Here is a 27699-nt window from a genome sequence, read left to right on the forward strand (position 1 = left end):
ACTATTCTCAGCTGACTGTGAGTCCAGAGAAAGTCTTATGACCACATGCTGATATGATTCATCCTATAAATTTCCAGTCCTTAGCAAAGGCGCCTAACACAGTAATTCATGCAGGACGGAGGGACTGGGCCTGGGAATTGCTTGGAACACCACAGCCTGGTCCATCCACAGTTCTGTGCTGCCTAGCTGCTTGTGAGCACATAGCAAACACATCAAGCCTGAGCCACATCTCAAAGATGGGAAGGAAAGATTCACAGCTCTCAAAGCCCACCAAGAACTCATTCCTGCTCCTGATTTCCATCTCTCATTAAAGACACAGCCCAAGGGGCATAGTCACTATAATCATACTGAACAAATTCCTCTGGATAGGCTCAGCCATTAAAGAGTGTGAACACAAATTCTTGTTGAGAGGCGAAAGGCAAAAGATGAAAAGTGGCTGCTTCCTGTTCCCCTATGTTATAGGCTGACATTACCATCAAGAAGTTAATGATGCCCTTGGTAGTGATTCTGTGATCTGAACTTCCACTATAAGGTCTTGTTGGAGATGATATATGGCCTTCATATCCCCTTTATATTGGGTTCCTTCCAACTCAGCAAACTCTAAAATTCTATTTTATATATCTATATTTATAGATTTATAGGTCTATAGATTTATATTTATATATACAACAGCATGAAGACTATTTTACTAACAAGGGAGTAATGTAAAATATATTATTTATAAAAAAAGATAGATTTTGAGAAGTTTAAAGTCCTCGCTTGCTTGTCCTTGAATTAAATATAATTGAGGTCTATTACATGCTGTCCTCATTTGGCAAATATCTAGACATTTGTTTTGAAAAAAGCATCAATCAAAACTGATGCTGTCCTTTCCATAGTCTAAAGACCAATTCTGCTGACAACACAGTCATGAAAGCTGCAATTCCTGCTCACTTCTTTCTGAGCCAACAGTATCCAGACTGTAGCAACAGCAGCTGCATATCTTCCCTGGCACAGAATGATTTAGGGTGGAGAGCAGATTCTTTCCCCTTCAAATCACTTCAGAAAATTCTTGGCAGAAAGTCAGCTCATTTGTTTTGTTTGAGTAAGGAGGCCTGATTTATCAGTACAGAAAAAGTATTCATGCACTGTGCTGAATTCCATTAATTAAGTTTCGGTGTCCCAGACCAATTGACTTTATTATTCTTCTGCTCCAAACATTTTTTAATTGCATATATAGAATTTCATGTAATTTTAATGCAAATATAGAAAAATCTACAAATTTGTGGCAATGTTTTCTATTTCTTTCTCCACTGCAGCTTGTGAAGTAGTTTGCGATGCAGTTTGTGGTACATGAAAGCACTGATCACAGATTAGATTTGGAAATAAATTCCTTTTTTGTTACTTTTTATTTTTTTCTGAATTGCTGGATCTACTAAAGATATATGCCTTGTTTTAGAGGTAAGACTTGTATTCTTGTCTTATGCACTTATAAATTTTTATTCAATTTTTCTAAATTCATACTAAATTATTTCTAAATTAACCTATGAAAATATTTTTTAAAGTAATAATATAAGGTTGTCTGGTATTCACAATAGAGCAAAGTATTAAAATCATCTAAATTCTGCATTAAATGAGTATAGGATGTTCTGGGATATGGTCCTTTGGTGTTATTTGCAGTTCAAGAAGTGTGGTTTTATAAAAAAACCACAAAGTTTATTAATTTTATGTATGAATGCATATGCACATTTACATATTGCAGACAGAGCTATATTATATCTCAGTTTTTAAGATCATGATGCCTGAATGTTTTCCATAATTCTGAAGTGTTGACATCAGATTTTTTTTTTTTTTTTTGTCCACTCAGCAGGAAATTGACTGTATTTCTGTATCATACTTACTGGAGGAACAGCCAGCTGAAGAGTGAGATTTGCTGTTGTGCAGCATGAAACTGGGAAGTCATGCAGAAAATCAAGGTATGACCTGTTTGAAAGATAAAATGGCAAATACTTCGAATAGAGTAGGAAGGCAGAAACTCAATAAAGCTTTCAAAATCTTCCCTTTTTCTTTGGCAGAATTAATCTTGTCCTGCTACAATCTGGCTTCAACTGTTCCCTCTATTTTTAGTTACTGATCCTAGCCAGGTCCTCAAATATCTCAGAGCTGGTGTTGTTTGTGTCTGATGTAAAACTGATACAGACTTGGTTGGCATTTTCATTCATGTTTCATAATCTTCTCTAGTGCATACATAAAGAGAATTCTTTGGTGTGTTGGGAGGGGATATTTTTTTTGTTGTGGACTAGACTGATCTAGTCCCCCCATTGTTTGACACTTAGGGTGCTCCTCATTTGACCATAAAGGAAGAAATAGAAACATTTTAATGATACTGAAGTTACTTATTTACATTAGTTGCAGAAAAGAATCCCAGTTAAGATCAAGAAGCTTCCCCTTCAGACTTGTTAAGGGCAATCGCAGAGTTTCTCTCTTATTTGTGTATTAAGTCCTTCATACAATCTGTATGCCATGAGAAAGACCCTATGAGATAGAAGTAGTGGTTTAATTGGCCCTTTGAGAAAAACATTAATTAAAAGCAAAAGCCATTAAAGATCTTTTCAAATGTTGTTGATACAAATCTTGGTTCCACAAAAGAGAAAGAGTATATATGTAAGACATTACAGGAGGTTTTTATTGATCAATTAAATTAAAATAGGCACAAATCTACCAACAAATTTGTGAATAAACCCATTAGTATTTCCTTATGAAGTACTTGTATCTCTAATTACATTACTTTTTTCCTATGGTGATGTATGTAAGGAGGCTCATTAATAAAATTTAGTACATCTGATAAGAGTTAATTTTTGAAATAAATTTTTCTTCTTTTCTATGTATCTTTTCAAGCATCATAGATTCTCAGATTTAGAAAATTGGAATGTAGTTGTTAATTTTGGTTCTGTGTCTCTGAGAAATGCATTCAGCAATCCATACAATATTCCTGCATTCTTGTTCCTTTAACTTCACATAGGCATAAAATACTCCGAAATGAAACTGGTTATTGAATGCAAGCACATTCAGCTTTACCTGTAGAAAAGATGAAACAAGTGTTATGATAAAACATCAAGGAAGGTAAATGTGATTTTTATATGGTAGCTTTTATGTTCAAGATGTCTTGCAGCTTTGTAACCATGATTATATTTAACAATCTCTTGAGTATCACTCTAATTGAAATGTCATCTGTGGAATAATTTTGGTAATAGACTACAGCAATTTTACAGGAAATAAAAGACAGTGGTGAAATACTTTAGTAGATTACTCAAAAGAAATTTAATTAAATGGTGTTTAAGAGATAGCTTTTTGGATAGGATTGATAGCTCTGTAAAGAGTCTTCAGAAGAATGATACAGGATTAATTTTACATAAAAAGGTAAATTCTTCTATTTTGATTTAGCCAAATGTTGACAGCCATCAAAAATCTATGTTCTTGAATAGGAAGCAGCACAGTAGAATCAAAAGCCTGGTACCTCATTCTTGTTTTAATTCTTATTCCATGTGAGTAGCATTCATTTTTGTATTTTAAGGCTAGAAGTTTTACCTCATGTTCAAAAAATGCATCTTCCAGTGTCTTTTCTCCAGTGCCACTCCCTACACCTTCAAACACAGCCTTGTATTCCTAAAAGTACAGACAACCACTTCATGGAAATAAGGTACTTTTGCATTCTGTGCAGCACAGACATAGACACTTTACATTACTTCATAAATTAATCTTTGTTAAGTAATCTTTCTGTATAGAATACCTCCTGTATAGATTACAATTCTACATAAATCAAAAGTTAAAAGCATATAATCAGCAAAAGAAAGAAAAATCAGATTTGTTCTTGTATTTCTTATCATAATTTCCAACAATTTCAAGTAATTTACTGAAGGCACTAAAAGAGGCTTATTGTGGGATGACATGTGACCTTTCACTCCTTTGGGCAGAGAGCACTAAATTTCTTGTGCAAATAGTATCCCTCAGAACCAGAGCTCTAAATGGAGCCAAAATACTGAACTCTGATCATCAAAATACTGAACTCTGATCATCAAAGGCTGCTCCTTTGTATTTCTAGTAGTCAGCTGGATTTGCTTTACTTGCATTAATATTGTATCCAAATCCATTAATCTGATTTTTCATCCTGGAATATTCCATGCAGATATATTTGATTTGATTTCTTAGGTGTTATGTTTCTGTGTAATTTCATTCCGTGTGTGTGTGGTTTGTTTTTCCCTTAATGTAGGAGTGTAGTAGAGGTCTACAACAATGGTTCCAAAATTCATCTAAATAACCCACCATGTCATGAACAGTCTTGCTCCATACCTCACTGACATGATAACTTTTGGTTAAAATGTTATGCTTATGCATAGGAGCAGATGCACAGCTCCACCTTTGTGAGTTTTTTTTTTTTTTGTGGAAAAATAAATAGACCAGACATTTTTTGTGTACCTGCTTAGAGGTAGTTTAAATATTATAATTAGACAGAGTGCAACAGCATACAAGAGATTAGTTAATCTAGAACACTTGATCTATTAATTCATAGATCAAGTGTTGCAGATTAACTAATCTTTAATAAAAGCACTATTTGCATCAATATTCACATTTTCATCTACTTCTTTGAATCAATTAGTGATTTAGAGAAAACATTTCAGAAGGGAATTTTTAGGGTATACTGGCAATAAATCAGGTTTTACTAATCAATGACATTAATTGTTTGATCAGCTGAGTTTAAAATGCTGTATGGCTGTGCTCCAAAATCTTGGAGGCAGAAGAAATGAAGTGAAACTCAATTTGGGGAGAGTGAATGGAGTAGGAAGAGTTTTATTTACTAGATGTGATTTGCTCTTACTTAAACATCCTTGTAAGAGGAACTTTGTACTGCAGTAATGTAATAATGTCTTATCTTAATCTTATCTCTTCATATCAAAAGTCTTTGATCCCATACACTTTTTTATGGGAACTTTAGTACCTCTGCTGAGTTTTTTCCTCTTGAAAATTCTTTTAACTTACATGTATACTCTTAAAAATTTTGCTGATGTCAGGCCATGTTAATTAGCTATTTTTATATTGGCTTTTTGCTTTAACAAATTAGTTTACATACTGCATAATATTCTGCAACACGCTTCACTTGCTCGTAGTCATCTGCATTGGCCAACAGGTGTAAGCCTTCTGGATAAAGTTTTCCACAAGTTGGATACAGCTTCTCTCGGTCATCTTTACTCAGCTCAGTGCCAAAAGAATTAATGGTGATGATAAAAGCCCGTCTGTCTGCCTCAAACTTAATATGCAAAACAAAGAATAAAGAGGTGCCATTAGACATCTCATTCTAAATTAGGGTTTTTTTTTAGTAAGTCAAACTATGGAAATTTATTTTTTTTAAGAAGTCAATTTGAGAGCATTGGAAACATACCTTATTTTTGAAATTGCAAATTCTTCTTTGCAAATATGCATTAAATTCTAACTAGAAAATCAAACAAGATTTTGAAACTACAGCTTTTATTCAGTGATTTTTTGTTATTTATATTTTTTGTTCTAAAAATATAATTTCTGCTGCTTCTTTATTTCCTTCCTTATTTACCCAGATGTTGACAAGAAAAAATGTCTTCACACCCGCATGCATAAGATTATGAAATAATGATCTTATAAATAAAACTAACAAAGGAAAGGGCCAAGAATCAATAGTACTGCCCATAACTCAAAGTGCTGTTGATAGTCAAAGTTGAAGGAAAATCCTAAAAAAAGTGTAGTTTCTCAATACACATATTTTAAATGATACTTTGACAAGGAGGAGGGAGCTGCTTACTTGCCAAGTTAAAGTTTTAAGTGATTTAAATAACAGTTAATTTTTAATACATAGAATCAAAGGCTATATTTCTTCTATCAGGTTTAGATGCCTGTAGTATCTGTATTTTTACTGCAGAAGCAGTCTGAAAGGCAATCCAATGTTGAGCCCTTGGGTTCTTATTTTCACAAGGCAAAATTTCACTTATCATTCTTACGGTATGACTTAAAATTGCAGTAGTAAATAAAAAAAAATCATTTCTTCTGTCTGGAGATCTAAATTGACTGTGGTTCTAATTTTTTCCTTTATTCCTTACTTTCATGTTTTAAGAACAGCAGAGCCCTTGCTGATTGCAGGGATTACACAGGGAAAATCTTCCCAAGTGTATATATAGTATACACACATTTTAGACAGCTTACAAAATTTCTTATGCTGTGAATATTTGAGCTAGTTCAAGAGAGAGGTGCTCTTTTCATTTGAATAATAAGGCTGCATTTGCAACACTAATCTGCCACTTTAGCCAGTAAACACGTATTCTCATCTACTCTTGTGTATGGGAACGCAAAATAACAGGAACTTGCTACCTGCTGGTGCTGACTTCTAAGTAAGGAGAAGGAGTAAATAGTAAAGAAGCAATGAGAAGAAAATAAGCGTGCTTGAAAGGATTTGTAGCTAATGAATAACAGGGCCAAACTTCACTTCCTTAATTGATAAAATAAGCCTATTAGACCTACTGAAACAATTTTAGAAAGACAAATGCTTTCTTTTTTCAACTTGTTAAAGCCACATAGAATCTAGGTGTTAGATGTGTAATATTTTGTTGATAAAAAACATTAGAAGCAATTGCAACTAATGGTAGCAGGTGTGGGCTGTGCTTCTGATGGCTTCCAGTTTGAGAAAATTTTCACAGTAACTCCCATCCACTCAGACCTCTCAATTAATCAAATTATTGTCACATGAGGGTCTCTACAGTGAATAAGGCCATGAGGCAATTACTTAGTGAAAGTCCATCTGATTGCTGCGGGTAGAGGTGGAATCAGGGGATGATTGATTCCATTTCCTTAGTGCATGTTTGCATGTGGTTCAGAATTTAGCACGGGGCCATGCTAGCAGACAGAACTTTAGCTGCAGTGCAGTCCTTCAGTTTCCTGCCAGATTCAGGGCTAAACAAGCAGCATTTGCTGTCCATGGTGGAAAAGAGATCATCAGTACTCTTAATAAGGAAATTTGGCACATGTGGTGGTCAAGGAGCTGGGGAGATAAATACCTCAGCCTCATCTGTAGGGTCAGGTTGGTAGTTTTACATATAAGATTACAAAATAAATAGCAAGTATTCTTTTCAATAATTAAACTTGTGAGTTTTTTGTGACTCCAACCATTAGCAGCCTGTTCTGTGTGTCTCTTCAGGTTAATAAAATGTTATAGAAAAGGAAATCTTCTATAGAAAAGTTTAGCTTCCTGAATGATTGGCATTAGATAGGGATTTTAAAGAAGCTTATCATAGGCTAAATTGTTACCACTGATATAAAGAGAGTTTTACCACATGCTTTAACTGATGTTAGTAAGTAATGTGCACTGAGCAGGAATTTATGTTTAAAAACAAACTTTCTGAAAAATCTGAATCAACTATGCCAGACAATCTCTTGATTTTTATTTTTAAGAAAAGTCAAAATACTTATTTTCTATTCAATTTAACTTGATTAAGAGCATTTTGTTTAGAGCATAAATTAAAACATTGTGACCTGCTTAATGAAAATAGGAAATTGCAATCCCTTTTAGGACATTATTTTGTTAAATGTAATTCAGACACATTCTTCCCTCATTAATGAGCTCCCAGGGTTATTATCTCTCTTCTAAATGCAAACTTTCAGTATGATGTCATCAGACCTCATCAGTGAATTTTTTTTGGTTTCCAGGGTGTAAAATTGATTATCCAGAAAAAAAGACTCCTGGAAGCAAATGGGTGGTCTGACTGTCAGCCTCTGCAAAGAATTGTGATAGACTAAGTGAGCAAAAAAAGAAAATGGGACCTGAATGCTGAGAATTCAATTTTAGAAATTTCTGTATCTTTTATTAAAAAAAACAGAGACAAAAATATCATTCACAGATGCATGTATGCTTTGGGGGAAGGACATTAGGAACTTTGTATGCCATGGAAAAAAATATTAAACTTTGCTTAGTTGAGGTAAAAATATAACACAGAATGTTCTATTTTTATATGACACTAATTCCAAAGGTCACTCAACTCTAACCTCAATCACTAATTTTAATAGGAAAGTAAACAAACATATCAGTGCCATGAAGCTTGAAGATTATTGATTAGTAAATAGACAGTAATGCCAGGCTTTAGCTATCCCAAAATCAATAATCAACATTTTTGGCTTTTCTACATAGTGGAGAGAAATGTTAAAGGGCAACAAGTTGTGATTAGTGAACTATTTCTTCTTTTCTGCTCTCTGATACAGAAAAATATTAACTGAGACTGGCTCCTCCTAAGTAATGGTCTAGCTGCTTTTCTAGTCAAAAGGTAAAAGTCATCTTTGAATACACTATTCATTACATCTTAGAAAAAACAGGTATATTTAGAGGAGAAGCAAACATTTCACAGTTACCTTTGCAAATTGAGAGAAATTGAACAGGAAGAACAAAGTGAGATAATTATGAAAACATTGTGGAGTACTTTAATGGATAAAGATTGAATTTTTCTTACCTCAAGAATAGGTCTCATTATTTCTGCTGTAGTACCACCTTGTTTTTCACAAAACTTATAAAATGCCTCAAGGTAAGACTACATGAAAGAAGAAGAGAAATATTTTAAATGCTGCTTAAGACCTGGACCGGGATTGCACATAGCCATGAATCTAATTTTTAAATACTTCCATTAACTTTGATAATTCTACCTATGAATTTAAATTTTAAGTATGTGCTTAATTACTTAGTTCAGATGAAAGTTGAAATATTCAAATGCAAATGTCTTGTTTTTACAATTTGAGATCAAATGTTTCCAAAAATTGTAATAAGAAAAATATTATGTTTTACTTGCTCTCTAAAGAAGGAACTTTTTGAGCTCCGTTGAGCTCCCACTGCATAATAAGCAGATGGCTAAAGGAAACTCTTCATTTATAGTGTGTGGAGGAGGGGATTTGGGCATATGCCACGGCTGTTGGGCCAGCAGGATGAGGATACACAAACTAATCCCTACTGCTCTACCCTAAACCCTGGATTAGGACAGAACAGCAGACAAAGCTTCTGTAATACTGGCCTGCAGAGTCCTCTGGTCTATTAAGGATTCTGGCATCTTCACCCATTTTAAAATACCTGTACAGGAAGGACATGAAATATATCCAAGATGCTGTATGCTGTTCTACCTGCTTCTCAATCTCCCAAAATACTGCATTAGAGAACATTTATGTTAAAATGCATTTGCTACAACTTCACACAATCTTGTTAGGAGCTGTCGCTAACTATGCAATTAAGTGAATTTTAAGTAGATTCATCTCAAGGGGGATCTACTGCACAGAATTATGCATTAGGTTCTATATAGTGGTATCTGATAGAGCAGAAGCAATTGATCACATTGACAGCTGAAGTAAAGGAGAAATTATCTATTAATAATTTATTAGTGTTTGTAGAATAGTCCTAATACTTAGATGAGCAAGAAGAAAAAAAATAGATTTGATAAGTGTTAATATATGGACATCCTCACAGGATATAGAAATCAAATATGTATGTTACTAAATTGGAAAAAGTGTGTAGTATAGTAGTGCTGTGAAAGAATTAAAATACATTAAAAAATTAATATATGTAGGCATAATTGATGTTGTAATGAATGAGAGAATTAGTGAATGCTTTAAGCATTAAAAATTGGCTTTGGAATTTAAAAATATAATTTGTAAGACAAACAGAATTTTATTTTCTTTTCTCCTAGTGCAATCGGATCACTTTAAAAATACTTCCTGCAATCTGGGGAATTCACTGTAAAAGAAAGATGGAGAAATGGATTGGAGTATGTATAGCCCTTAAAGAGACCACTGTAAGAGTAGTGACCTGTGTGCCAAGAGTTGTAAAGTACTTTGAAAATGCAAGGCCCATGTTAGATGCATATCCTTGCAGCACTGTGCTGTAACAATGCAAAAAATTATTTTTAAAGGAAGAAAATTATACTAAATCCCTAAGTAAAAATCATGTTAGCTAGACTCAAAACCATTAGACCCTTTCAAACCTCATCTTCCTTATAGAAATAAAGATAGATGTTAGCCAAAACCAGTCTCCTCACTGAGGAGCTAAAAGTTCTCTGGCATTTGGTGGCTGAGTTACTCATAAACAAATCTGGATCTAGATATTAGCCTGCCATCTAGAGCATTTTCATTAATGAAGTATTAAATTAGAATTTGGATGCAGACCTAAAATTTGAAAAGTCCCCAAACAATGGAGTAGAAATGGAAGCAGCTGTGTTTCATTTCAGGACTTGAAATCAACCAGATGACCTTAGACAGCTTGCTTTATATCACCATATTTCTGTTTCCCCATCCATAAAACAGGGTTAATGATACTGACCTGCTTTCCTGAGACATTTGATAAACCCCAAATATTATAATTTTGGTGAAAAGACTTGCCTTGTACAGTTTGTTGCGCATTATTTCGATGTTCATTTCATCAAGGTCATTTTCAGACAGGCAGTCTTGAAAAAAAGCAGCTGAAAGCAGAGTTTATAACATAGCAGTGTAAATCTGCATGCTGATAATATACATCTCCTGTCTATTGCTCACCAGTGTGTGAGCAAGGATCCAAGGGTTCTGTTGTACAAGAAAGGGTGATATAATAGAGAGGAAGAAAAATCCGCTTGATTTTCCCCTTATCCTCCTATCCCCTCCTTTTTAATGAGAATCTGCAGTGAGGGGAATCAATCAGTGCTGCAGCCAGAGCCCATGTCTCCAGAGAGAATCAAATGGGAATGCTAATGAAAATACTAATCTTCTCTAAAGTTTATAGTTTGGATATTATGGAGATTTTCTAGTAAGGAACATAAAAAATAATTTTTGTCTGAAATCATGTGAGTATTCTGCAATTGTTAAGGAGCATCCTCTTTCCTCTTTTCCCTTTTCTTCTTTGCACATGTAGTGTGGGAAAGACAACAGGTCGCAGCTGATAAAGGGCACATGCTTTGTCCTTGACCACCTGTGGTTATTGGTCCTCTGCAGAACTAGCTAAAGAGCAAGCTTTTGAGCAGGGAGGCAGTGGATGAATTTCACTTGTGCAGCTGGACCATATAAAAATATGATATTCATAACCAATGTGTGTATTTTACTGTTCCTGAGCTAGCCCAGTGGGGCAGAGCAGTACCATATGAAGAAGTGTTTTCCCAAGCAGTGGCAATGGAAGATGGTATTTACAGAAAGGATGTGAGCCTGGCCATATTTTGTGGTCTTATCCCTTCCTACTTTTCCAGCACCCAGAGCTTGAATGGAGAATATCAAGAAGTATAGCTCTGAGTGTTCCCTTCCCTTCAGTATCTCCTTATAGATCTATTGCCCACAAATTTGTCTGATGACTTTAGAGAATTGACAACACTCTCTTCTTTTACGAACTAGTTTAGCAAAAAAAAAAAAAAAAAAAAAAAAAAAAAAAAAAAAAAAAAAAAATTCAAGAAATTTAATACCAGCTGTGTGAAAACAGTGGTTTAGCTCACCTTTTAAAACTATTTTTCTGCTGGCACTTGGTCTTCTGAAGGATTTGGTGAGCAGCAGTTCATAACTCACTGTGAACAAACCACTGCTCTCAGGAATCTGTAAACCATGTTGATATCTCTCATCAGCTTTGTCCACTCCCAACTGCAGTCTGGACTTTTCAGTCTGTCTACACATGACAGCACTGTTCATTTTAGCTGTCCTGTTCTGTCCCTTCTCTGATTTCACTGTACAGTGTACCAGTGCCCAGGCACTGGTGGCAGTGTGCTGCAGGGTGGTCTCTGAGAGGAACAGTCAGGACTGGGCTCTGCTGGACACAGGCAGCTCCAGCTGGGACCCACCAAGGGCACAGCCAAGCCCCTCAGTCAAGCAGGTGTATCTGAAGGGGACCCACCTGGGATTATCCAAGGCCTGGTTGGAAGGGGCTCTGAGCAACCTGGTCTAGTGGAAGGTGTCCTTGCCCATGGCAGGGGTGTTGGAACTAGATGATCTTTTAACTCACTTCCTACCCATTCTATGATTCTATGGCTCTAAACTCCCCCTGCTCTTTGTGACTGCCCTGCCTGAATGGAGGGATGCAGTGTAACCTGTAGGGATAACAGGGGGACAGAGAGGAGGAGCCTGGCATGAAAGAGCAGCAAAGGATGGAAGAAAGGCATTTTCTCCAAGTTTCTCCAAGTTTTCCCCTAAATGTTTCATTATTTTCTGTTTGTTTCCTTATATATCTGAATCAGTAATTAATTATGTTATACATATATAAATCAGTAATAAATCAAGCTAATTTCCCCACAGATTTAGTCTGGTTTGCCTTCAACAGTATTTTGTGGGTGATTTCAACCCACAATCTATTTTTTCCACCTTTTTTCTCCCCTTCGTTGTGCTGAGAGTAGGGGGTGAGCAAGTGGCTGGTTGGGAATTTTTTTCTCTCTGAGGCCAATCTATCTCACCTTTTTGAGAAGCAGAACCCAAAACCTCTCACGCTACTGAAGATGAGGGCACATAATGGTTTCATATACATTCAAATACATCCAGTTCTGTCTTATTCTCAGTGCCCTTCACAGGCTATTAGGTTTTGTTCATGTTGGCTGCTGCACCACACTGAGCAGAGTTTCATCTTAATTTCACAATGTGACATTCCCAAACGTTACACTTTGCTCTTAGATTTAGTTCTTCAAAATAGGACTTTTCTTTATATTTGAACCATGCCCAAATCTCAAGAGAGAATCTGGGTTCTACCACGACATATAATATTTATTAGCATCTGTCTGCTTGATCCTTAGTGAAGACATATTTTTTAATACAATGTAGGTGTTGAAATAAAAATATATATGTTTTAAATCAGTGACTAGAATAGAAAATATATACATTGCACTTCTTGTTTTTTCTGAATCTGCTACCTAAGGTGGATATAGAAACTACTAATAAATGTTAATAGAATATGTCCTGAACACCACTTCAGATGTTCTTGATCTACAATTCAAGATTTGTGTTGCCAAAATACAGAATATCCAGTGGGAAACATCCTGTTCTAAAGAACACAGGATTAGTAGTTTTGAGAAAAAAAAAAAAAAAAAATAATTCTATGTTTTTACCTAATGGTGTGTCAACCAAAATTGCATTGAAGAGTTCAGTAGGGTTTGAGGCAATGCTGACTGCTTCCATTTGCTCAAAGCTCCCCAATGGATGGCACTTGGGAACAAGTTCAGCTATGGGTCGCTGATGTAATGTGCCAGTTATTAAAAGAATTACGTTGTCAATCATATAGCTGTATCTGTATTGGAAAGAAAAAGTAAAAATAAATTATTTTTATAATCAGCTTTCACTTGACAAAATAAAAAGCCAACATTTTTGAAAATTAGCCATAATACTGAAGTATTATCAGAATGTATGTTCATTCTGTATCAATAGCTCATCAAAGATCAACAGAGTTTTAAAACAGCAAGTAGATAACACAGCACTAGTTTTAAACCTGATTGATACCTGACTGAAATTACTAATTTAGAAAATGTACACTTTTAAAGAAGGTGGTACTGATACATGACTATAATAAACATAACAGGTGAGAGATGTAGATTCACTGTAACAAGTGACAATGAGTGGTATCCAAAGCAAATCACCTGAGCTAGCAACTTTTCAAGGTTGGTATTTTTTTATTTCATATATGCCATCTGGACAAAGAAATACATGGGAATCTTGGCACTAAAACTGCGGAGTTCATGTAGATGGTCCAATCTTAGGTTTTCTTCTCACTCAGTTTTAAACATCTTGCCATGAGGAAGCTAAAAACAGGCTCTTACAGATTTCTTCTCTATTATGTAATTTTTTCTTTTGAGTAGAAGTTTTCTATCAGCTTTATACTGCTTTTAGTGTCAAAGGGGCTGAGAAGAGTCTTGTCAGTGACTCGGAAATTCTCTTGAATGCCAGTCTTGAGTTCACATTGTTGACTAAGAACACAGCTAGAAATATACAGGATTAATATGTTCTCACCCAAAATATGTGACAAGGACTTGAAGATCTGGTGGAATGTAGTTCAATGATTTGTGTGAAATATCTTTAACCAGTGTACCCATTACTTAAAAAAAAAACAACAATGTGCAAAGACTGTGCATACACATCTATACATTTATGTCAATGAGTGTGAGAAAAGAACTGCCAAAACTTAATGCTTTCATTTTTCTGTCCTTGAAACAAAATGTAAACATTGTTTGCCCACAGGCGTCCTAGGACAGCCTTCAACATCCTGTTAATATATCAGCCTAAAAGTGATCAGCTACACATGACCAGAAGAAAAAAAGATACTTTATTTTTTACTGTTATAATAAAAATGGTCCTTGAAATTTAGTTGAACAGATAATTGTCCTTGTTAGTATATATTAAAAGTATAAGATCAAGGGGAGTAAATAGGTAAAATATCATGCTAGTATTTTGCTAGTCTTTGTTGTTATACTGTTATAAAGCAGATCCTTGTTCTTAAAGTTGTTTAAGCCACTTGTTTGCAAGTTTCATCTATTTATGATGGCATTGAGATCAGAGCTTTCTCTTCATCCAGCATCAAGCAGCAGCCAAGCTTTCAAATAAAGCTACTTGGCTCCAAGTACCTTGCAATATGCCATATAAAGTCTCCCTGGTTTTTTATTTGGTTCAAGTAGTATAAAAATTATGACAGATGTACGATATGTTGTCTTTCCCCTTTAAAAAAGGCATACAATTTGCCACATGCCTAGGAATTAAATCACTTCCCTGTACCTCATGAAATTATTTTTTTTTTCATTAATTACACCCCCCCCGCAATGTAGTTTTCCAAGTTATCTGACATAGTGTTTGAAAATTGTAACAATTTTTTAATTAATTAATTTTTCTGCCACTGTTCACATAAAGAAAACTGCTTCTGTTCTTTAAAATAATTAGATGTAAAGACAACAGCTCTTCATACACACATACATTTTCAGAATTTATAGTAGCAAGCAAAGTATGTAAATGTAGCAGTATCAAAGTATTTTTGATGTTTTTTTAAAGCTTAGTAGAAATTCCAGTATATTGCATTTACACTATTTAACTGCTTTTTTCTGTGTGATAAGATATGTGGTAAGCTATTTTACTACTATGCGGTAAGCTATGTGGTAATATTACTTACGTGACAAAATTCAGAAAAGTGGCAAGTGGTTCAAAAGCATGGTTTCTAAAGTAATGAAATTCTGTGAGTAGTTTTGTTTTCAGTTTTTCATCGATGGTGGAAACAGTGAGAGGGCCAGTTTCGTTAGCCAAGAAGTTGCCATAGTCTGTAGTCTGTAGATGTAACTTCAGATCTGAAATCAAATTCAGGAAAGATCATGAAAATAAACTGCCATATTGTCTGCAACAAATTTTTTTAAAAATTTTAATTTCTAATATATTTTTATATTAAGCAATTGATCATACTCTATTGGAAATTTTTTTGCATGGATCTAATATAGTCTAAATGCAAAATGGATGTAAATTTGTACTGCCTTCTACCAGTAAGACTTTCTTCATACTGTAGGAAAGAACAAATAATTTATGCCTTTGTCAGAAGTTTAACCATCAGCTTTCATTTTCAGACATACCAGACAGGCTGTTACTCACTACTGTCTTAGTCACTCCCTCATCAGGTTTGTTCAATGTTTCGATTTTACTGATTTGCACCATTATAATGTGTCAGTTGTTTTGTCTGCTGCACTCTCATGAACTGTATTAATAGGAATAATCCTTTAACTTTGGTAAGATCTTAAATAATCCCAAGAAACATCTAAATCTCAAGTAAGATTATAATCTTTTGTTATCAGGCTGCCTGAAGAAGTGAACACATCTTGACTAGCACACATTCTGGACTCCAAATGGATTCTGCAGTGGAGCACTTGAAAGGGGAGAGTTTACACTTTCTTATCATTTCTGGTTTGGCTTTCTCTGATTTATGGCTGCCACTAGCAAATTCTAAGAAGCTGTTCCAGAAACTTGGGTCGTTGTGACATTTTCTGTTTGAGCTTTCAGCCCTGGTGACTGGGGAAGAATGAGTTGTTTTGACCACAAAGTTAAAAGAAGCTTTCAGGATATCATAGAATTAATATGACAAATTTTCTCTGCTAGCCATTTTTTAGCAGGAGGCATAAGCAAGCATTTGAATTAGTTCTTGATGTTCAAAACAGTTTAATGTTTTCTTTTAGAAAAGGTCCCACTGCAGAGCATAATTGTGCTCAAATGCTATATTAAAACTATCGTAAATTATAGCTACTATTGTAAATTATAGCTTGGGACACTGTTATATGATTTGGGCATTTATAATAATTAGATTTCTATGTGAAATCTGAACTGATAATTAGGAAAAAGGACAGCAACACTCCCACTGATGGAAAGAAGGTTGTACCTGTAAGGAAGTTAATTTGCAGTTAGCAAGGTAAGCACTGATCAGTACAGTAGCCACTTTTGCCTATTTCCCAGTGTGTATGCTTCCTTAGTATGCAATAAGGCTGCCTACACTGAGACTTAAGGCAAAAGAACTCATACAGTGTGAAGCAGACTCCTACATTTAGCACTGTAGCTTACTGAGATAAACTATTTCATAGAGTCTTCTATGCAAGTTGGCTGTCCCTCAGGGTTGCTCAGTCCTGTCCAATCTGGCCATGAATGTTTCCAACCTCTCTAGGCAACCTCTTGCAGTGTTTAACCGCTCTCCTTTTAAAATGTTTTCTCCTTATATTTAGTCTGAATGTATTCTCTTTTAGTTTGAAATCATTGCCCCTTGTCCTATTGCTACATACCCTATTAAAAAGCTTGTTTCTATCTTTCTTGTAATTCCCTTCAGATACTGAAAGTTGGCAATAAAGTCTTCCTGGAACCTTCTCCAGGCTCAGCAGTCCCAACTGTCTCAGCTTTTCCTCGTAGGAGAGATGTTCCAGCCCTCTGATCATCTCTGTGGCCCTACTCTGGACTCACTCCAACAGGCCCAAGTCCTTCCTTCCTGAGCTGGGGACCCTGGAGCTGGACAATGCTCCAGGTGGGGTTTCAGGAGGGCAGAGCAGAGGGGGAAAACCACTTCTCTCCTTGCTTTAGGTGCAGACCAGGATACAGTTGGTTTTCTGGGCTGTGAGCACACATTTTCAGCCCACGTCTGACATTTTGTCCAAGAGTAGTAGACATCCAAGTCCTTTTCCAGAGGTCTGCTCTCAATTCTTTCAGGCCCCAGCCTGTGTTGATACCAGAGATTGCCCAACCCAGGTGCAGGACCTTACCCTTGGCCTCACTGACTCTTGTGAGATTCCCATGGGCTCACTTCAGCTTTGCTGGGTCCCTCTAAATGACATCCCATCCCTCAGTTGTGTCAACTGCACCACTCACTCAGTTTGGTGTCACATGCACCACTCAGTTTGGTGCCACCTGCAAACCTGTTGACAGTGCCCTCAATCCCACTGTCTATGTCACTGATGAAGATATCAAACGGTCCTGGTCCCAGAAAGGAGCAGGGGCTGCTCAGCACTGAGCTCCGTCTGGACTTTGAAGCATTGCCCACTACTGTCCCCATGCAACCACTCAGCCAGTTCCTTATCCACAAAATGTAGTCTATTCATCAAATCCATATCAAATCACATAACACACTTAGAAAAAGTCATAGTTTCAGTACTGACTTTGATGTAGGAAGAGGAGAAAGAGAATACAAATATGAAAAAAGAAACACAATTGAAGAAAAAGGGAAAAGTCAGCAAGACTGAGATAAATAAAAATGCTGTTATACACAGAAATTAGTCTATGTAAGACCAAGTTTTTAAAAGCTCATTAATATTTTGATTTTACATATACATTTCCTGTGAAAATTGTTCATTCCTACTTTTCTCCTTTTTTGTTGCAAAGAGTATAAAAATACTTGGCATATGCTCAGATTAGATAATACTACTTTATTAGATGCAGAGCTCAATTCCAACTTTTCTCAATTTCTTTTCAGATAAACCACAGATATCTGCTTTAGCCACACTGCGTAAATGCCTTTCAAACACAGTACTTTTCAGGTGTTAACTGCACAAAGCAGACTGTAAATATCAGCCCCAAGTATTGAACATTCTGTATTGTGATTAACATCATCATAAGATGAACAGAAACAAAAACCTGCTGATCAAGAGTAGTTTCATAAGATTTTGTTACTGTTCCTCAGTTCTCTGATTGAGTGGATTCATAAACCATGCCTTAATATAAGGCATGAAAAATATTATCTATAATTCATTAAGTAGCCTCACCCATCTCCCAAAAGCTATGGAGGAAATGTTATACCCAAGAATGTTTGGTTTATAACCCTGACAGTCACACAGCCTGCTTTATAGATAGATTTATTTAATTGAATAAATAAATGTCAACATGCATACTGAAGGTAAGAAAAAATATTCAACTCTATCTCATGGTCTTGGCCAAAACAATCATCCACAAGCTCCAATACCATATAATATCAACCAGGAATGTCATAATTAGAGTTCACATCAAGACAGAGTTCAGTGCAGCTTAGAGACTGCACTGGTTGACCTAAATTGCAGTTCTTTCTTTGCTATGGCTGTCAGATGCTTGCACTAGTGCCATGACTGGGTGACTAAGCAGGAGTAGATGGCTGAGCATTACAGGGGCCTCAGACATTCCTGTTCACCAAAACCTCTTATTGATGGTAGCTGCCCTTTTCTCAGGGTCTCTTGGAGACCTACACAAGACTCTGGCCTTTGTCTTAAAGATCCCTAGGAAAGAAAATTCCTGTATTTCAGCTGCCATCCATTCATTTTGATTGTCATCCATCTGCATTGCCTATTTCTTAATTAAATTACATGCAGGAGAACAACTTATGTATGACCTTAAATAATTATATGAGTTTACTCACAACTGAACAGCAAACAAACACAATCAACTAAAGTATGACCAAAAGGAATTAATGCACAGAGGGAGACTAGTTTAAGATGAATGCAGTTAAGACAGGAATGATCCTGATCAAAAAGAAAGAATAAATATTGTGAGAACTTTAACAAAGTGTTAACCTGGTCTCTTGGCATCAAGTTCATGGTAATTTGTCTGACCCCTCACAATAACCAGCTAGGTGCAGTTTTCTTTCAGGTAACACTGTTATTACAGCCACCATGTGCTGGCAGGCCCTGACTCTGGTAAGTTAAGTAAACTTGTTTCAGTGATTCTGTCGGGATGAGAGTTGAGATGCTTGTCCTTCTGTGACCTAGCCTCCTTTCTACAGAGCAGAAGTCTTTCTATCACAGAAAAAAGCAAGAGAAGAACAAAATAGTGCATTTAAACACCTCCACACTCCCACACCCCCATATTCTACTTCAAGACTGTCAGTGAGGTTGCTCTGGGAACCTCATTCCCTTGAAACAGATGATGCCATAGGGCCAAACCAGTAGCAAGCAGCCCATGAGGTAGCTCCATGGAAATCATAGTTCAACCAAGCCAAAGAGGATGTCAAAGTGGGACTGAAAGCCTCTCCTCCTGTCTGTATGGACCTGAATCGAGAGGACACAGTGGTATCTGTTAGGTTTTTTTTAATTTCCATCTCGCTTTTACACTTTGTGATTATCAAGCAGATGGAAAGCACTAATCTACAGTTTTTCTTGTGGTTCTTCAGTAGTGATGTTATGGTTTCCTCTCTAGAGATACCAAAACCACTTTGAAATTAAAAGATCTTTTTGCTTCCGTTTATGGGTTACTTTGAGTGGTTTTGATTTTTGTTTTCTGTTTGTTTGTTTTAGCATATTTATAGTGTCTTTAGCTAAGGTCATTTTTGTGGTGTTGTGCTAAGCCACAGAATGCAGAATAGGGTAAATTTATTGCCTTTTAAGGTGGAGGCATGATGGCACTACTGAGCAAACATCACATCACTACAGCACAGATCCTTGTGCTGAATATTTCAAATTTAAATAAAAGACAATGTATGAAATTTACTTTAGAAATTTACTTTAGGTAGGGGTCTGTGGGTTTGATGCACTGTACACTCATGGTGAAAGTTCAGTATTACAGCATCCTACATGCACAGAGAAATAAGTGTGTTTAGCATCATGTAGAAATCCGTTATTTTTATATTTCTTATATTTTCATTATAAATAATACATTTGGTAGGTAAATGGTGGGAATCTGTTAGCTGTCTACAATAAGTAGAAAAAAGTTACAGTGGTGAAAAAGATGCCATTGAACAGAGAGAAAGGGGAAGTGACAGTGGGTAGTAGAGATGTGCTTGTAGGAGGGATGCTGAAGGCTGCTGCTGCTATTGATGAAATTATTTGCATTTTAAAGTTGAATGAACACTATAAAAAATAAGTTTAGAAAATAAAATGAATTGTTCTTCCTATTATAAATTTTAATTAGGAATGGTTTTTATCTCTGTTGTTACCTGTCCATCTGCTGCATGCTCTTAAAAATATTAAAGGTTTATATATCTTAGAAATATTTGAAAACTACCTCATGGTGGTAAATAACTTCCTTATAGCATGACTTAAAATTTAGGGTTTTTTACCTATTCTAAACTTAACGTGAGAAAGTATTCTTTTGTGAAGGGTCCAAAAAAATCCCTTTTGCTTATATGTTTTTAACTGTATCTTTTCTTCTTATTCAGAAGCAACCAGGATTTTCTTCCTTCATGAAGCTTTGGATGACATCATTTATTGAGCTCATTTGCAGGGAGAAGTGAAGTGACAACACAGTTTAGTTATTCTACCAAACTGTCCTTTGTGTCTTTTATAGATGTTTGAAGCTGTTACCTTTTTTGAAGTCTGTATACTTATGCAGCAGGAATTTTTCACTTGAAAATTAAATACAATATCAGTATTTTCTGTAGAGTCTGTAGGTTGCATAGATCACAAATGCTGGAACAAACAGGGTAAAGAAACAGTTGATTTTGTCCAGCTGACATAAGGAATAAATTTCATTTCTCAGTATGATTGTATACATCTGTTTTGTGTGAACTGCCATTGTATTTAGTGGAGAGCTGGTACATCTCTCCAGGTTATCAGCAGAAGGAGACACATACACTTGGTCTGTTCAGTAGTGTCTAGGTTCCATTGACTGTATTGATAAACTCTTCTTTAACTATAAGAAGAACTTTATTCTGCAGACAGGTAAATATCTACATGCATTTATTTAAATGTAGTTGTTTTAATCTGAGAGATGAATGGCAAGCAATCTTCCCAGATTTATGTTATTATTTCGTTTAGACAGCCTCAAAACTCTGTTGGATATAGGAATCATCATTCTTTCCTTTTTCTTACTCCAAACACATTACTGCATGTACAAATCAGCCAAAGCATAAAATAGAGTGAGCTTATTCATTCTCCTTCTTCCTTTTCCAAATTGATCTAATAGACTGCAAGTTATAGAAATTGAGTGTACAATCATAGCTTTCACTTTGCAGTCAAGAAAATGAGCTTTATGTTCCTTTAGAAAGGTGATTTCTTCCTGTTGCGTTTTTTTCCTGTCAAGTGTCTAAAGGTATGTCATATGATTCTTTGGTACAAGTCTGTCTTCATCAGGCTGTGACCAGTCTTGGCCACAGCAGAAAGCTGTTTTGGAAACTACTGTGTAACTACTGTGTGTTCTCTTTATTACTATGGCAAAGTCACCTTGAAAACCTTGAAAAGAGCTTTTTTTTTTTTTTTTTTTTCCCTATTTCCCTAAGTTTTATCTTTGAGGAGTCTAGTTTTCTGTTCCTGGTAAGCTGAGTCTCCACCACTTCCCTAAAACTCAGGAAGTAAAAAATTACTAAAATAATGTATTTTATAGAGAAACTCAGAGCCAAATAGCAAGCTTTTAAAAAGATTTTGGAAACTGTTTTATACAGCTGAAATGGTATGAAAGTTCCAGACCTGAACTGTTCTATAGCATGGTTAAAATCTGTGAGAAGGTTGCCAATCTCCGTAAAAACTCTGTGCATGAGATCTCTAAACCTTATCAGTAAACAAAAAAGCCCCATTGTCTGCATTGCTTAGCAAATTACAGCCTGCACACAAATCACAGTCTATGGAAACCTATTAACTTAAATACGAGAACAGTTCTTCAAAGGACGTCGGGATTGTCTATGGGTTTAAGATAAACTCTCAGTAGTTCAGTCTTTTACCTTCCCTTCTTCAAACACCTAAGCAACAGTATTTCTCCTGAATAAAATAAATGATCAGACTTACCTTCTAGTGTCTCACACTGAGCTAAATTGACATAGTCCGCACTTGTCAAGATCCCAGCTTTGAACCCTCGGACCAGACCCTCCAAATAGCCATGGTCCACATTGAAGTAAAACTCTGAGTATCCTGGCATGGAGAAAGAAGATATTTCTGGGTACTTGATGGCACTGAATGTCTGCCACCAACTGTTTTTCCCCTCTTTGGAAGGAGTGACAAATAGTCACGGAATTCCTGCCAGCCTATGATTGTGTTTTACCAACTGGTTTCTTCCTGTTTCTTGTTCCTACTGTAGTTCCAGTACAGTTGATGCTTACACAATGGCCAGCCAGTAAACCAACTCCCTCCTGTCAAAGCCAGAAAATGAACCTGTTATTGCTGGAAGATAAGCCAAAAAGGAAGCACAAGATTTAACCCCTGCTTGCAAGGATACTCTACTGCTTGGAGAATGAGAAAGCATATTACAAAACTTGAATAAAATCGTATTATAAACAGTTATCTGAGAATGTCTACAGAGAAAATATCTCTGCAGCAAAATAGTAGTCTGTGGCAGAACACAGCCTATTCAAGGAGTTTAGATGGCTCTGTATTGTTTTTTTTAACATTTTTGCTTGCTGGAAATTTTCTGCTGCTAATCTCTATCATTAAACATATATATGAATTATAAGAGTCTTCTAATAATTAGTGTGAATATTAGATGATGTGCAAAGGTAAAGGTTTTTATAGAGTTTGACTTTCATTGTCCTTGAAAGTCAGTATCTAGAATTTGCTTCAAAACCATAGCTTGTCCCAGTGTGCCACCCACACCTAACAACACACACTCAGAGCTTTGAGCATGTTTGGAATATTGTGTTGGCTGAAGGCATGCACCATGGCTAGTCTACTGACATTTGTGGTGAAATGTGGCTGCAGCAAGAGTTGTGAGTTGGCAACTAGTGGGACAAGGCTGTGACTATGAGACCTCCTTCCCTGTCCTGGGAGGGAAGAAATGATAAGACCTCAGTGCTCACCAGATTATTCCTGTCTATACCACGCTGCTCCTGGCACAGCAAGGCCTGGAAGGCTACACAGTGCGGCACAAGATTTGCTGCCAAAACATCCATCCCCTACCTCCTCCAGGGAGGTCACTAGCTGGCTGGCTTCTTGGCTGGCTGGCTGCTCCAATGGGCAGGAGGCTCCTAGCCAGCCAGCCAGCCAAGAAACCAAAGGAGCCAGGGGAGCAATACAACTGCACCTTGAGGGTCAAATCAAAATTGTCTCAGGCTGGATATTATCCCATCTGTAACCCAGGGGAAATAATGACAGGGGAAATAATGACAGCATTTAGACATTTTGAAAAATCATGTGCTCAGACATGCAAACTGTATTTAGTTGGAAGTTCAATGGGGCCAAGAGTATTGGAGTTTGCTCCCCATACACTGGGTTTACAGTTTTAAGTCACTCAGTTCTTGGCACTGCAGAGTTAACCCAGCTAAAGAAGAATGAGACAGATTAGCCCTGTTAGAAAATAGAAACAAAACATTTCCCTCCTCCACACAAACAATTTGGTTTTGTCTCCCAAGTCTGCATGCCAGCAGTATTCAGAACCTCCTAATACAATAAATTTTCAGGAGAATTTTGTCAATGATGTTTCAAAAGTCAGAGAGACTTTTCAGGATACCTGACTGCCATCAGTGCTTCCTTACTAACATGTGCCGATAACCACTTAACTTAAACGTGCTTTTTTTTGTTTTTGTAATCCGCTTTGTTCCAGCATGTTTTGCTCAACAGCCCCTGTTTTTCACCTTTTCAAAGAAAAGTAATGGGGAGAGCTAATAATGATTGCTGTGTACACTGAGAGCAGCATGTAGGTTTAACCCACAGTGATGTTATGTGTTGTATAAACAAGTCAGGTCTCACAGCAGCTGAGTTCAGGCTCCCCCAGCTGCAATCACAGCGTCTCAGAATGTGGCACACATCCAGCTGGGGACAGTCCAAGGTTGTGCTCCCTGTGAGCTTCCAAAGCTTCAGACAGCAGAGCCAGTGCAGAAGTGGCTTTGCAATACATCCTAAATTTAGTAAGGTCATGTTAATACTGCCTGGCAGGTGTAAATACCACCGCTGGTGATCCTCCAGTGGGAAAGTACTACCATGGGTCTATAAATGTTGATGGGACTATCACTTGAAGTATAATCACTCAGCAAAGTGGTCTAATTAAATCAGTGTAATTTTGAATGATTTCAGGAAACTGGAAAATCAGAATAAAGCCTTAAGCAATTTTATCTACTAAGGGATAAGGTGTCAGACAATTTGATCCAGATTGATAGCCTGCATTTGGCAACATCAGAAAATCCTCAGTTCTCTGATTTTTGTTGAAAGAAAAGCTGAGGAAAAGAGACATCTTTAACAGCAATTTAAACATGATGCATATAGTTAGTTAGTTCATGCACTAAAATTTTATGCAAAAAATATATATATTCAGTATTGTTGCAGTCTATCAATATAATCTTATTTCTTATAATGCGTGGCTTATATGGTTTCTTTCACACTTGTAGCGGGCACGGTTTTATTAAATATTATTAGGGTTTATATTAATGATTTTATTTAGGTAGAGCTGTGGATTTGCTTTAACAAATTTCCATGTGAGAAAACACTATACTCTCAGCTGCTACATTTGTGGAGTGCAAAGGCTGAGATATTTTTAAAATAATCTTTTAGCAGAGAGCTAAACAAATATTGATCATGTGCCTGAGAGGAGGAGTAATTTCAGGTTAAGCAACACTAACAACACAAAGCTCTTCAGATTTAAGTACAGAATTTAACCTTTGATACTGCAAGTTTTCAAGAGACTTTGAACCAAAATGCATATATTACTTTACCACAAGAGGTCATCATAACACTACTCTAAGCCACATTACTCCAGTATTTTTTGCCTTCACTGAGAGAAACTTGGAAAGAAACAAAAAAACCGGTATTTTTTGAATGTGTTTTTTTTCTAATCTAAAATTAACAATTAATCTGCTATATATTGATTATTTACTTAGAAGTTACAAACAAAGTCTTTCCATGTTACCAATGTTTTGGCTATATCCACAGATATTCTCTGAACTTCCTCTATTATTTTTCTTTTTTTAACACAGTAAACAGCTCTTAGCCACGAGGTTAATAGCGAAGAACAAATGACAAAGAATCAGCAGAAGAGTGAGTAACTGGAATTTTGGCTAAATCACATGAATTCAAGGTTACTTTTTTTTTTTTCATTAGAAGTATGTAAAGATACTATTTTTTCATATTGGAATATCATTTAGAAGTCTCTATCAGATATGTGCTTAAGTTTTGCTTTAGTGTACACAGAAACAAAACTTACTAAAGTCTTGCCTATGCAATTGTTTGCAAAATAATTAGCATTATGAGTGACAGATTCACTCTTACCAGTACACACTGTTGCTTCAATGTATGGGCAAAACAGATTTCTTAATTTGTGCTTATATTGACTCTTTTTCTTTGGCTGTTGAAGATGTTTTGACCTAATTTCATATCCTGTCAGTGGAAAATGCTCCTTCCTTACTTTCAAAAACATAGCCTGTTTTTCCAGATGTTGCACACTCCCTCCCACCAAAAAAAGAATATTTTTTTCAGATTGGTTCAATAAAAATTATAAGATGTGCACTACTCAGATTAAAACTATTTTAATTTTTTAACACAACTTATTAATATCTAAACAGATTTAGATTATTTTGGAATGCTGTGTTTCTAGAGCATTTTTTTGTTGCATATCTTTTTGCTGACATTGAAAGGCAATTACATCAAAACTCTCTAACATTTGTAAATTCTGTAATGTTCCAGTGTAAATTTCTGATGGGTGTGACACATTCCTAAAAATCTTTCCAAGATGTGACCTGTTGAAATACCTTATTTTCTGAAAAAAATAACAGGACAAATTTGACTGCAATATGTAAATTGATGTTCAGCCTTTCTGAGGTTCTGAGTACCTGAAACTCTTGTTTCATGTGCTCAGAGCATCACAAACAATTGGATACTGCATGGACCCTAGCACTCCATGGAGTGTTACAAGTATGCTGGTATGGATAGCAGAACTATAGCTCAACCACAGAGAACACAATTACACTTACCTTGTTTCTGACCTTTGCTCAACTGCTCTCACCCATGAAGAAACAGTCCAAATGTAGTTAAATTTGTGGCTGCTTAGAACTTAAAATGTATTAAATAAATAAATATCTTGTATTTTTATAAAATAGATTAATATTGAGAATGATAGACTATATGTGTACAGACATAATCCATCAACCATGCTTTGTAGCTATTTGATTTAATGATGCATTTCACGCAGATCATCTTGATAGCTAAGCCCTCTTGTGCAAAAAAAAATCTTGTACTCAGCTGACACACCCTGTGTTAACCTGCACCCTGACCAATTTACTCTGTCTTTGATGAGAGAATTTGCAGCAAATATGCACACCTAACTTTCCTATCATGTGGTTAAATTTTTATTGAATTTACATAACATGCATCTTTTACAACTGTTCCTTGTTAGAAGTGGGTTTTTTTTTGATATTGGATTCACAAACATCACTCACTGATGTTATGAAATATCAAGGAGCTCCCTTCCCCCCTTCTTTGCTTTCAAAAGATAATCTAGCAGCTTCTTAGGTCAGCAAGCCTTTTGGTTTTTACGTCTTTGTTCAAAGAATTACATGCCAGTGTAATAAAAAAGTCTTTATGAGAGACTTAGAACGGTAAGTCTGTGGAGAGAAGCCAGGATAAAATCATTATCAGTAGATATAAACCTAGAGAAAAGCAGATTTGAGCAAACTAACACAGCTCTGGAATGCTTTCAGAAATGAAGATGGAAATTTACAGGGTTTCTACACTCTCTTACAAAATTGGGCAACTTTGTTCTGAATAATTTGTACTTGTGTTCACTGATATTCACATGAACTCTGCAGCCTCCTGTTCTGGCTAATTCTACTGAGGATGGCAAGATCCTGTGTTAACCTCCAATCTTTCTCTGCACAGTGTCAGTACTTCTTTTCAGTTATCTTAATTGTTCACCCTCGTGAGAAGAGTTCATGCAGACAAGCACCCTTTTCTCTTCTTCATGGATCAGTTATTCATTAACTGTCAGAAAAGTCACAATCAATAGCTAACATCTTTAGATTTCTTCAGGGATTCTGAAGCTTTATCCTTAACACAACCTGGAAACAAAATAAGGATAATAAAACTTTGAGATAAAAAGTACAGACAATATGAAGTGCATGGGGTCCACTAATTTTCCACATTTGCAGCTCTCTGATGACCACCATTCAAATGGTTTCATCATCATCTTACTGATTTCAAACACAGATTCAAATTCTGACAGTTTTTTTCTCAGATCAATAGGCAATTAATCAATTGTCAATTTCATCCGCTTCAGAAAACAGCCAGAAGATGTACATGGCTTCAAAATGTAGCATTCTGCTAGCATAATACTAACATGATTATAGATTATATCTCCTACATCCCAGCCCTTGTAATCTTCATTACAGTTCCGTTTCCCTCTTTGGACTTCTATGTCAAAAGGTTATGAATAAAG

General features: G+C 36.0%; 1 protein-coding gene across 1 annotated transcript; it reads right to left on the reverse strand.

The window, feature by feature from the left end:
- Window positions 1-2895: 2895 nt before the first annotated feature.
- On the reverse strand, window positions 2896-22283 carry ATP6V0D2 (ATPase H+ transporting V0 subunit d2). The gene is made up of 8 exons (XM_021543271.3): window positions 22134-22283; window positions 15110-15281; window positions 13068-13246; window positions 10405-10484; window positions 8499-8576; window positions 5108-5284; window positions 3568-3645; window positions 2896-3057 (listed from the first exon to the last, which is right to left on the reverse strand). The coding sequence occupies exons 1-8, from the start codon at window positions 22261-22263 to the stop codon at window positions 2896-2898; spliced, it is 1056 nt and encodes a 351-aa protein (XP_021398946.1). The 5' UTR covers window positions 22264-22283.
- Between the last annotated feature and the right edge of the window lie 5416 nt (window positions 22284-27699).

Source organism: Lonchura striata, chromosome 1 (genome assembly GCF_046129695.1).
Source record: "Lonchura striata isolate bLonStr1 chromosome 1, bLonStr1.mat, whole genome shotgun sequence".
Classification (NCBI taxonomy): Eukaryota; Metazoa; Chordata; class Aves; order Passeriformes; family Estrildidae; genus Lonchura; species Lonchura striata.